The following is an 11,878-nucleotide window of genomic DNA, read 5'->3' on the forward strand; positions in this document are numbered from 1 at the left end:
CACCTGCCAATGCAGGGGACACAGGTTCAAGCCCTGGCCTGGAAAGATCCCACATGCCGCAGAGAAACTAAGCCCGTGCGCTACAACTACTGAGCCCGCGAGCCACAACTACTGAAGCCCATGCACCTAGAGCCCGTGCTCCGCAACAAGAGAAGCCACCGCAATGAGAAGTCCACACACCACAATGAAGAGTAGCCCCCGCTCACTGCAACTAGAGAAAGGCCATACGTAGCAACGAAGACCCAACGCAGTCAAAAATAAATAAATTAAAAAAAAAACCTTGTATGATAAACATGGCTTAAAATATAATTCAAATGCCTGTTACATTAATAATATATTTAATTTTTTCATTATTAAGACAAAATAAATGCTGTACTTTTTTTGTCAGCTGTCTCTCTAATACAACCTAGATAAAAATAGCTCCTAAATATCCCTGACTGATATGCTAAATGGAATGATTCCTCTCCCAGCGTCATTTGATGCTGCTTGCATTAATTCTGGCATCAATCTTATTATACTTTCAGAGACTTTGGAGATAAATGTTTGGCCCACCTTACAGATTCACTGTCAACAGTGAAGGCATTCTACCAAAACACTTGGTGAGATACACAAATATAAGTTATTAAGAAAAATCAGAACAAGTCATGATTTAGCGATGGTTCACAACTTGTGAAAACAAAACCTGTGTCCATCTTCCAATAGTGATGACTACACTGTAGTCCCTCCAGAAACCAACCTCAACATGGGAGCTGCTGGTCCCACGCCTGGGAACTGAACAGCCCATGGGCTACGTACGTGGCAGGCTAGGAGCCTAGCACCTACAGCAGGTCATCAGGAGGCAGCAACAGGTCAGTGATAGCAAGAGTCAGCTCACTGGCCACATCTGGCCAAAAAGTTACTGAGGTGTTGTGATTTACCAAAATTGCAATTTTGACAAGAAAAATCACAACTAGCCTTTCTGACATATACATATATACACCTATATACATACATATATATACATATATACATACATGCGCATATATATGTATATATATATGTGTGTGTGTGTATATATATATATCTGTTCATCCTGAATGGCCTATCTTTGAAAGATACAGGTGACTTCTGAAGACAGGTACTGGATGGCTAGTCACATGCAAAGGGGAGACTTTTCACCTCGAATCTGTAACAGTTATGTTACCTACCGAAGAGATTTAAAAATTGATTTTTAGGGCTTCCCTGGTGGCGCAGTGGTTGAGAGTCTGCCTGCCGAGGCAGGGGACACGGGTTCCAGCCCTGGTCTGGGGGGATCCCACATGCCGCGGAGCAACTAGGCCCGTGAGCCACAACTACTGAGCCTGCGCGTCTGGAGCCTGTGCTCCGCAACAAGAGAGGCCGCGATAGTGAGAGGCCCGCGCACCGCGATGAAGAGTGGCCCCGGCTCGCCGCAACTGGAGAAAGCCCTCGCACAGAAACGAAGACCCAACACAGCCAAAAATAAATAAATAAATAAATAAATAAAAATGAATATCGGCTTAAAAAAAAAAATTGTCTTTTAAAAAAAAAAAAAATTGATTTTTATCAAATTCTTTTAACAAATCTATATTCTGGAAAAGCACTTTATTTTTTCCTTCTAAGTTTATTCTGCATAACTAAGGGAAAAAAAAAAGTTATTTTAGTTTGGTATTTTAAAGTCAGGCCACATTTACCTCTATTAAAGTAACCCATCCCGTGCACCACAACAAAGAGTAGCCCCCACTCGCCACAACTAAAGAAAGCCCTCACGCAGCAACGAAGACCCAACGCAGCCAAAAATAAAATTAAGTAAGTAAATAAATAAATAAATAAACCCATGCACATCTAAACACTACTGATATATATATATATATATATATATTAAAAATTTTAAGGCAGGGTAAATTTTATGGCTTGTGAATTATATCTTAAAGCCATTATTTAAAAAACCTTTTTATGGTAAACTCTCCCTAACACCCAGAGGTACCTGCTTAGCGCTCCACAAAGCACCACTCACTGTGTGGCAGGACCACACCTTACGCAAGTAGCCCCCACTAATAAACAGTTCCAGTACATCCTCCTCTTTTCACTTCAGTCTTTCACTTTCACAAAAAAAGCTGCAATGGGCACCTTTTCTGTGTACCCATTAACACGTATCACTAAGATACAGTCCCAGCAGAGTTCTAGAACAAGTGTATACAAGCATTTGACATGCTGAGAACCTCCTGACAAGACTGCCCTCCCACAAACACAGCTGCTCCAAGTCACCCTTCGTTCTTCAGCACAGGAGGCCCTCCTCCGAAGGTTTACAGCACTAGCTATCAAACATTTCAACATGAGCCATCTGTAAGGTCAAATATGATTTTTAAGGAGTTGAAAGGACAGGTGGTTACCTCTTTAACAGGAAAAGGTATTCCTGCAAATGATAAATTTTCACAATACAAAAAGGTCTCGTGACCCACTCGAGCCCTCCAACTAAGACAAGAATGTTCATAATCTCTTGGTTTCTTCTAAAACTACTCTGTACATCTAGGCACGTCAATGAGTATAAATGTCCTTCCTTTTTAAAAATCACACTACGGAAGCCATCATATCACACTTGCTTTTCCTCTTTATCTCGAAGATAATTTCACAACAACATACACTGAACTACACTGAACTCAATCCTCTTTCCATAGCTATACATCATTCCATTGTAAAGAAGAGCAATGACTTAGCCAAGCTCTCACTGAAGAAGCCTACAGGGTTCCGGCTTTCTGCAGCTCTAATGCTGCAGGAATATTCTGGAGCAAATTTATCTTTGTACATATGCACAAGTATCGGTCAGATATACTCTCAGAACTAGCACTGCTGGGATATGCTTTCACATCTTCAGATGCTCAATTACCCAGGAGGTGTCTTAACTCTCCATCTCCATAGCTCTGAGTGAGGGTATCTGCCATAGGATTAGATGCCTACCAGAAAGTGTCCTTTTCTATTCTTCGCCCATTTTCTATTCAGCTATTGTTATGGTTCTTCTCAATCATGATGAATTATATACACAAATCATACTTGCCCTTCGTCATATATGCTGCAAATATTTTGTCCCAGTTGAATTGTCTTATTTTATGTATAGGAATTTTTGATATGCTAATATTTTAAGTCCCTACTCAGAAAAATGTATCCATCTTTCCCTTATAGCTTCTAGGCTTTATAACATGTCAAGATGACAGAACAAAATTCTCTTTTGGGGGATCCAACCTGGTTTTTCCCCCAACTAGCTGATCCATAGTTCCTAATAGTGTTCATTGAAAAACTCATCTCCACAGTGGCTGAACACATGCCTTTCACAAAATACTAAATTACCATATATGTTTCAGTCTTTCTGTAGTCTAAATTTCTTCTATTAATCTATTCTTCAGCATAAATTCATCAGGGCATTTAAAAAGTACACTGACATTCTCATGTAGCAGAAATGCTTAGATTTGTGATCCAAAAAAATTACGTTACTAAAATTGAAAATTTAACCTATACATTTGTGTATCTATCTGTTTCTGATATCCCAAGGTAATGGCCTCTTTACATAAGCATTTTTCAGGTACTAAAGAATTAAAACTCACAATAAAGAAAACTTCCATCTCCAAGCCCCATCTATTAGTTGAGCTGTTTGTTGCTAAAGGCATTTTTAGTTAATTCAAAGATTCAACGCTGATGTTGAAGACTGTACTTGAAAAAGAAATGATAATTTTAATCCCTTTTTAAGATTACTGATTTAAGTAGAATTGACTCTAGCTATAATATATCCTCTAAAATGTCCATTGGCAGAAAAAAAAAGTCTTTCCTTGGTTTTGCTTTTCTCTTGACTTCCTCCCACCAAGCTCAGTGCCTTCCCAGTCTTCACTGAGGAACATGAATGGCATCAAACCCCTCACTGACCTCTGGTCACACCAGGGATGGAGGACTTGGAAAAAGAAAAAACTAACAGAGTGACTCCATGGGAATTCCCTGGCAGTCCAGTGGTTAGGACTCGGCGCTTCCACTGCAGGGGACCTGGGTTCAATCCCTGGTCAGGGAACTAAGATCCCACAAGCAACACAGCGCGGCCAAAAAAAAAATCTAAATAAACAAACAAATAAATAAATAGAATGGTGTGACAATCATGCATTCTCAATGGGAACAGGGATGAAAACTTGTCATGAAGAGTGAAAAAAATCTTAGATATTACAGTGGTTTGTGGCCTGGAAAGGATCACATAAACTGATATGCTGGGTATCTGTGGTATCAAAATTTCATGGCAGGGAAGTAGACAAATTAGGGGAAAAGGTCTAAAAAAGGTTCCTTTGGGAGGCAAAAATGACAATAAAGTTATGAAATGCCATTTTATAACCACTAAATTGCAAAAATTTAATGGTCTGACAATACCAAATGTTAGTGAGGATGTGTACACTGCTATTAGGGCTGTAAACTGATACACTTTCTCAAACAACAGGGAGAAAAAAGAAAAAGACAACATTACAGATCTTGCAAGAATAAACGTGCCTCTCCGACAATCCAGCAATTCCTCTCCTAGGAATAAACCCTAGATAAACCCTTGTACACGTGCACCAAGAAGATATTCAAGAACATTTATAACACTGTTCATAATAGTTTAAGAATAAAAAAAAAAAAAAAAAAAAAAGAAACTAGTATCAACCCAATTGTCTATGAATACAAAATGGATAGTCTGGGGAATACTCAAGCAGTAATGAAAACAAACAAACCAGACTCAACAAAATATGTAAACTGGAACATAACACTGAAGGAAAAAAGTTATTAAAGATTACCTATGCTATGAAACCATTTTTATAAGACTCAAAAAGAAGAATAAACACAATGTCCAAGGAATCATAAAATATGTAACAAGAAACATTTTTAAAGAAAATGATATGTACAAAACATAGAACGGAATAGGGATGGTAGACACACAGACACAAATAGGTACTGGCCACGTTCTAGCTCCCAGCCAGAGAGCGGTGGAATGACATCTATTTCATTATTCTGCTTCATAACTTACGTAGGTTACATTATTCTTGTTAGTGCAGTATTTGGCTCTTCACAGTAGGGAATAATTAACACAAAATAAAACTTACATCCAATTCAAAAAAGAGGTCCCTTTCTTTACTTGCAATCTCATAATCTGCTCGGAGGGCCAAATCGTGGATTTTGGTACATTCTCCTAAATCCATGCGCTGTGAGAAAGAAACAAAAATTTACACATGAACATCCACCCATTTGTAGGAAGCACGTAACCTGGTGTTTTAGCTGTCATCAAAATAAACAATATTTTGGATATTAACTATGATAAGAAAATTAAAAAACAATATGGCTAAAAAGCCTTATTTTCCTTTTATTGATACCATCATGACTATATGACACTCAGAACAGATGCATTTAAGTGTAATGATTTATATCTCTTATAGAACCAGAAACAGACTAGTAATGTTTTCATTATTTAGCTTTTGCCAGTTTTATTACTGCATTAGTCACATAAGAAATGTTATTCAGTGAATAGCAGCATGAAGGGTGAGAGGGTGGCAAGGAAGAGGCCAGGAAACGAAAGTATCACTGATAGCAGCAAGTTTCCATGCATTCCTTCTTGCAGTCTTGACTACTCAAGATGCTACAGAGACAAAAAGAGGAAAAACAAAGAACACAGAGAAACCACGTTTTGGAAATTACAACATAACCTAACACCAGGCTTTGTGTAGCTCTCTGTATACCAAAGGAAATAAAGCAAAACAGCTGATTCAGAGCCAAAGCAATTCTCCTAACCTGCTAAATGGCTCTGGACACGTAACTGGGAACACAGACTGGACCACTCACTTGCCCCATTTGAAAAACAAAAGGCTCTTTTAACAAAACTAATTATTTGTGTTACCAGTAAGATTTGCCTGATGTGCTATTAGATGTTGTGAGCACGTACAGAACAATTAGCAGTGCATATTTCTTACCTAAATCCTAAGTAGAGGACCCTGTACAGGGACACCCCCACCCCCACCCCTGCCTCTGATCATCTAAACAGCAACAGGGACGTTTGGATGCTGAGGGTCAGACTAATAAGTCAGAGAATGCAAGTTAACAAAACCCAACAGCCCAGTAAGGGGACACCTCGGGAACCCAAGCTGTTGGTCACAAGTACGACTAGCAAACAAAGAATGATGGAGTTCAGGAACTCCTTTAAGCTCAAATTACAAGTGTGTTCAAAACGAGATTAAAAAAATCTTCATGGGTTACAAAACCCTCAATATTTTAGTTTTTAGGCACATAAGAGAGGCTCGCAGTGCCTGACTCCTGGGTCCGAATCTCAGAAAGTGTGGCCATGCTCTTAACAAAATTTCCTTCAGTATCCCAGTAACAGAGCCATGAGGGGACTGCCTAGGGCGGAGTTTATCTTCATTTTGACTGAAGGCTACATGCCAAAAGCTCTTTTCTCCTTCATTATGCTTACTCCGAAGTCATGTGTAGTTTATGCATGTTGGTTACGTGGGGAATCCAGAGGTGGGAAACAGAAGTTCCAAAAGCCAAAGTTGCAGCTAAAATTGTTATCACTGTAAAGCTGACAACTTTTGCTTCCTTCACTCTTTTAAATAGCAAATATAATTCTTTAAAAATATATAGCTTCCACAAACAAAACTAAGTGCAACAACTGAAAAATGAAAGATAGCTATCAGAAATTCTTTAAAAGCTAACGAAATTCTGTTACTCAAAGAAAAACCACCTCCAGATGCCGCAAGCACCGAAACCGCTGAGTACTATAATTTTAACTCCAAATCAATTTCCATTCTAAAAACTTCAACTGTCAAGAAAATCTCAACATTAGGGAACCACACATAAAGCAAAATTCACCACTATCTTCCTTCAGGTGGGAGCTCTCAAGCAGCCACTGCTAAAGCAAGTGAAGACAGGCCTGGGGTTCCATGGTTACTCTGGAGGTAGCTTTTCAGCTTTGCCAAGGAGGCAAGGAAGTACTGGCCAATTCCCCTGGCAGCCAAACACCAAGCAGAGCTGAAATACCACACTCATAAACTTCTTCCAAAATATTCCAAATGGCTGTCAAATCCAGCATGTCAGACCCCCTTTTTTTTTTTTTTTTAACTGAACAAACATCTGTGTTCTCTACCCTCCAGTGGTCTCACACTGCAGACAGGGAAGGGCAAATAAAGGCTCCTTCTAGAACCTTCAGAAAACCACAGTTCTTCCACGGAGACAAGTTACACTACCTTCCCTCCAGCTATCCCTCCGCTCTTACTAATCAATACATTTTCCCATCAAGCCTCAATAAAATGACTGCTTCCATTCCTCTGTTGTCTCACCCCTACTGACAGGAGACGGTTCTGAGCAAAAATTTGGGTGTGGAGCACCCCTTGGCAAGCTGAGGGTTATAACCATTTTCACCTTGCAGCTGTGTTCTAAAGAATTATATTCATTCCAATTTAACACAACACAAACTCTACCTCTCACTTGCCACCTCCACGAAGCCCACACCAGTAAGGCTCAACCTTTACAACACCCTCCATCCAAGTTCCCAACCCTCATCTCAATTGACCTCACGACCCCGCACACTTGTTCACGGCACCCTCACATGAACGTGGGTCTCCTGGGCTCCCTCCTCCTCAGTCTGAGCTGCCCTGTAACCCACGCGGGACGGAGTGATGCTGAGCAGTCCTTGGCCTCTCATCACTGCTCTGGTTCCACAGTCTCTGTTCTCCCTCCCCCTGAAGTACACCAGCCCAGAGGCACCCGAGGCACCCCTGCTTCCCTCTGCTCCAGCATCCACCTGTAGCGTTAATCCCCCAAACGCACACGTGTGTTTTTTCTCACCACTCAGGTCTCTGCTCCCATGTTCCTGAGAGGCCTTTCCGTATCACCCTATCCAACTGTCCAGAACCTACTCATTCATTACTTACTGTCTGTCCTGTTCCTCCATTAGATGAGAGTAAAGATTTTGTCTTATTGGTACCACACCCCCAGTGCCTGGCACAGAGTATGTGTCCAACAAATATCTGGCAAATGAACCTATACCTAACACAATAAACATTTGTAGGAAGTGCCCTCATTCACCAGCATTCTGGAACAATGCTACATAGGGATCCAACCAAGAAAAATATGCTTGAACTGCTTCACTCTGGTGCATGTCTCTCTACTCCCTTTGACTTCTTCCACTAAGACCTACCAGCAATTCCAGGTTATGATGCCTCCTACAGGAGTATCCTACCGCTGACTGCTTATGACCAGTGGAAGCCAGTAGTCTACAGTGATGACACCCACAATCTGGAGCACACAGTAGTTATAATGTTTTCCTATACCAGGTCAACCGCAGGCAAAACCTCAGCTAACAAAGGCACAAGGCTTGGCTTTCATTTCCTATTTGCTGTCAGAAGAGCCAGCTTGAGAAGATTCAATACAACTGAGCAGTTTTCCAGACGCTTCTCCCCCAAAATGGTAATAATAAAAGCAACAATTAATTATGAAGAAAACGTTCCCCAGCACATGCACATTTGACCCTTAAAATGAATAGACATTCCAGGAGGGAGCTGTGAAATCTTAAAATGGTGATGGTGTTTACAGGACTCGTTTTCTGTAAGTGGCTGAATCACGGTGGATAATCCAACGCTCTTTAGTCTTCTTAAATCCTACCTAATTTTGAATAAATGCACATTCTGCAAAACTAGCATTTATCTGTTTGGTTCATGTGAAGTGAACTTAAAATTTCACTTAGAATTTTACACTTCACTTAGAAGTAGAGAGGTCTATACTTATTGGATCATGTACTGATTTCTTGAAAGGGTGGCATAACACGAAATTGCAAATCGATGTTAGTCCTGATTTTTCAAAAACCTAAAAATCTGGGGAAGAAACATACCTCGGTAGATCAAAAGTCTAACATGTGTTTAACCTGAAAACAAACCAACCTAGAATCTTAGAGTTACAGGCTGACCTGAAATACTCTTTTTGCTAAAGCCAAAGGAGACTAGTATTTGCACTACTTAACTGTGAATACCTCAGTATAAATGACTCTACAAAAACCTGATAACTTTGCAAGGAGAACTTTATAGAAGTGAAATACGTCATTATATAAAATTCCACCACATTAACAGAACCTGTCACTTGAAGCGCAGTAGGTAATTTCTGCCTGGTAAAAGAAAACAGAATTCAACCTGAAAAACCTTCAGTGCCTACACAGCATACATGTCTGAATGTCCTATGACATCCCCCCCAAATGTACCTACCGTCCCAGCCAGAATGTCGTGGGGGCAGCAGTCCAGAAGGTGACTCTTGCAGACACGGTCATCTGTAAACTTGACCCTCTGTCTGGTTTCGTCTCCTGAAATTCATGTGTGGTTTTAAATAAGACAATATTATCACATTAAGCACAAAAGCATATCCGGTACAATTCACCTGGATGATTTGCAGACTACCAAATACACTGAAAAGCTGATCTAGAGGTATTTACAACTGGAACGAAATACAGATGATTTTTGATGCTAAATATATCATGAAGAATCACACTTAAAGAGACGTGACTCCGTCATTGTGCCAAAGAAGTCAAGGAGTCAGAAGTAAAATCCTGAGCACCAAACGGCCATTAGCCCCACACATACATGTGGGCAATGAGATACCAAAACCCATGCTAATCAGAAGGCGATGAATCACCATGTATGACTTAAAGCTGGTAGTTTCCAACAAAAGCTACTTATTAATTAGTCTAATCATTTTGCTCTAGACCAACGTATAGGCAGTATTTTGCCCAAAATTATATGAAGAAAGCTTTCTCTCTCTACTACTGACTAATAAATAATCTGAACCTAGTCTACCTATCCCCCTTTAACCCCCACCCTTAAAAAAGACAGTTGGCACCTGAGAGTCACTTTTAACAATACCAAGAAGAAAAAAAAAAAAAGGCAAAAAAGGAACTAGGTTAGTCAATACACACTGTGAGTTCCAACACATACTGTACCCATCTGCATTCTTCAAGACCTCAGCTGCAGAATTTTATGCCCGCTGTTGAAAAGTTTTAAAGGAAAAGTTTTCTTGCCCAACCTGCAGTAAGGAAGTCAGGGGAATGATACATAAAAGTAAAGGCAAAGTGGAATGTGACAAATTTTAAAGCTAATCTGTGTATATGACACAGAGCTGTGTAATACTAAAGGAGGAATATATTTTAGGATTTGCAAGCATCCAGGATTAATGTAGTGTCTTTTTATTGAAAATGTTTTCTTTCTAAACTACACTTTTAAAGTTACTTGTGAAAAAAAGCAAACACTTTTTTGTTATAACAGCTTAGAAATTGGTTGTGACTCACGGCTCGATGAACATGAGGCTTTTCTGCAACTCCCTTGCAGATTGATGTAGGCAGGCAAAGATACACTGAACCTTTATAAATAAAATAGAGGGGCCACAATTGTTCAGTTTGTATGAAATAAAAATATGGGAAGCAATTCAAAAGCAACTCAATATACAAAGAAAGCTAAAAAGCACTTATTCGCCTATGAAATAAAGTGCAAACAATCTGCACAGCCCTGCGAATGTGCCAGTGTGAACTTACAACTTCATTACTTCGGTAGAAAAGAAAACACAAACCACAGCAGGTATATAGTTTTGCAAAGATGCAACCGCTTTCTCCTGAGACAACCATCAAGATCTTGCGCTCCTCCCTACAGTACAACCTACCTAACGACTGCCAAGCGCTGGCTAAACAGAGGCTCTCCTGTGTGACTAGAGGAAAAGGGGGCTGGAAAAGCACGCGGCAGGAACCCACGTTAGAAAAGCTCAATTTACGGCTCCCCTTGCAACGGTACAGAACAAGAACGGCCGGGGTTTCCAGGCCATCCGGCTCCCTTGCGCGGAGGAGCTCCGCCAGCCCGCTGCCAGCGCCCTGAGCCCACGCTGGCTGCAGCCCTTCGCCTACTCCCGGTTCGAGGGGCGGCGGGGGCCGCGGGGGTGGAGTGGGGGCGGAGAAATCGCAGGAAGGTCAACGGGGAGGGGGCTGGCGCCCCACCGACGACGCGGGCTCCGAGGGAGGAGCCCGCCGGGGACCCAGCCTGCGTGAAGAGCTCAAACAAAGGCCCGGCGCCCCCGGTCGGCGCGCGGGGGAGGGGAGGACGCCCGCGCAGGCGCAGACGGTCGCGGCCCCCCGCCTCAGGCCGCCCGGCGGCCTCGCCTCGCTCCCGCCCCAGCCCCCGCCTGGCCGGCCGCCCCTACTCACCGTCCCGGGCCGTGCCCATGAGCTGGTCCAGCAGGGCCCGCATCTGCGCCTGGGCGGACATGGTGGCCGGAGGGAGCGGCAGGAGCGGCCGCGACGGCTTCTCTCAGACAGCGGCAGCGGCGGCGGCGGGGACGGCGGCGGCAGCGCGGCGGCAACGAAGAAGGGTCGCGGCGGCAACGAAGAAGGGTCGCGTCGGCCTCGAACCCGCTCGGCTTCTTCCCGCCGCGGGGCACGCCGGGAGGAATTGCGTCGGCGCCGGCGCCTGGCCTGCTGGGAAATGTAGTCTGGGGGCGGAGCCAGAGCCTCTGATGAACAAGCAAGCTGTGCAAGGGGCGGGGCCAAAGTCCCAGCCCTGATTTTAGTGTGGAGCCCAAAACTTACGTGCTCCGCTGAGGCTAAACCGCAATAAAGTGAAATAAATGTAGACAATACAAAACAAGAAAATAAATCCCGTGTTTTCTTTCTAGCCTTGAAACTGGGAATGTATTCTTTAGCTACTCTCAGACTGTTTTTTTACACCTGTGAAAATGGTGTCTGTCACATGACTTGTGAAAGTTAAAGGAAGCATGGAGTTACTGTTAGGTTCTGTGACTACTACTTGGTGGTGGTCCCTGAGTTCACAGTCTGCCATCCACCAAGACTGCTCTAGCCCTGGCC

At 42.4% G+C, this 11,878-nt stretch overlaps 1 protein-coding gene across 3 annotated transcripts in view; it reads right to left on the bottom strand.

The window, feature by feature from the left end:
* The window catches only part of LUC7L (LUC7 like), a 31,614-nt gene extending 20,165 nt beyond the window's left edge, over positions 1 to 11,449 (bottom strand). The window contains exons 1-4 of one of the 3 annotated variants that reach the window (XM_068524014.1): positions 11,222 to 11,449; positions 10,319 to 10,389; positions 9,246 to 9,340; positions 5,106 to 5,204 (exon numbers count right to left, since the gene is read on the bottom strand). In XM_068524014.1, the coding sequence (XP_068380115.1) occupies positions 5,106 to 5,201 (96 nt within the window). In that variant the 5' untranslated portion in view covers positions 5,202 to 5,204; positions 9,246 to 9,340; positions 10,319 to 10,389; positions 11,222 to 11,449. Of the gene's footprint in view, positions 1 to 5,105; positions 5,205 to 9,245; positions 9,341 to 10,318; positions 10,390 to 10,686; positions 10,749 to 11,221 lie in introns of those variants that run through there. The other 2 variants (XM_068524015.1, XM_068524013.1) reach the window with 2 other exon arrangements.
* Between the last annotated feature and the right edge of the window lie 429 nt (positions 11,450 to 11,878).

Source organism: Eschrichtius robustus, chromosome 16 (assembly GCF_028021215.1).
Source record: "Eschrichtius robustus isolate mEscRob2 chromosome 16, mEscRob2.pri, whole genome shotgun sequence".
NCBI classification, from domain to species: Eukaryota; Metazoa; Chordata; class Mammalia; order Artiodactyla; family Eschrichtiidae; genus Eschrichtius; species Eschrichtius robustus.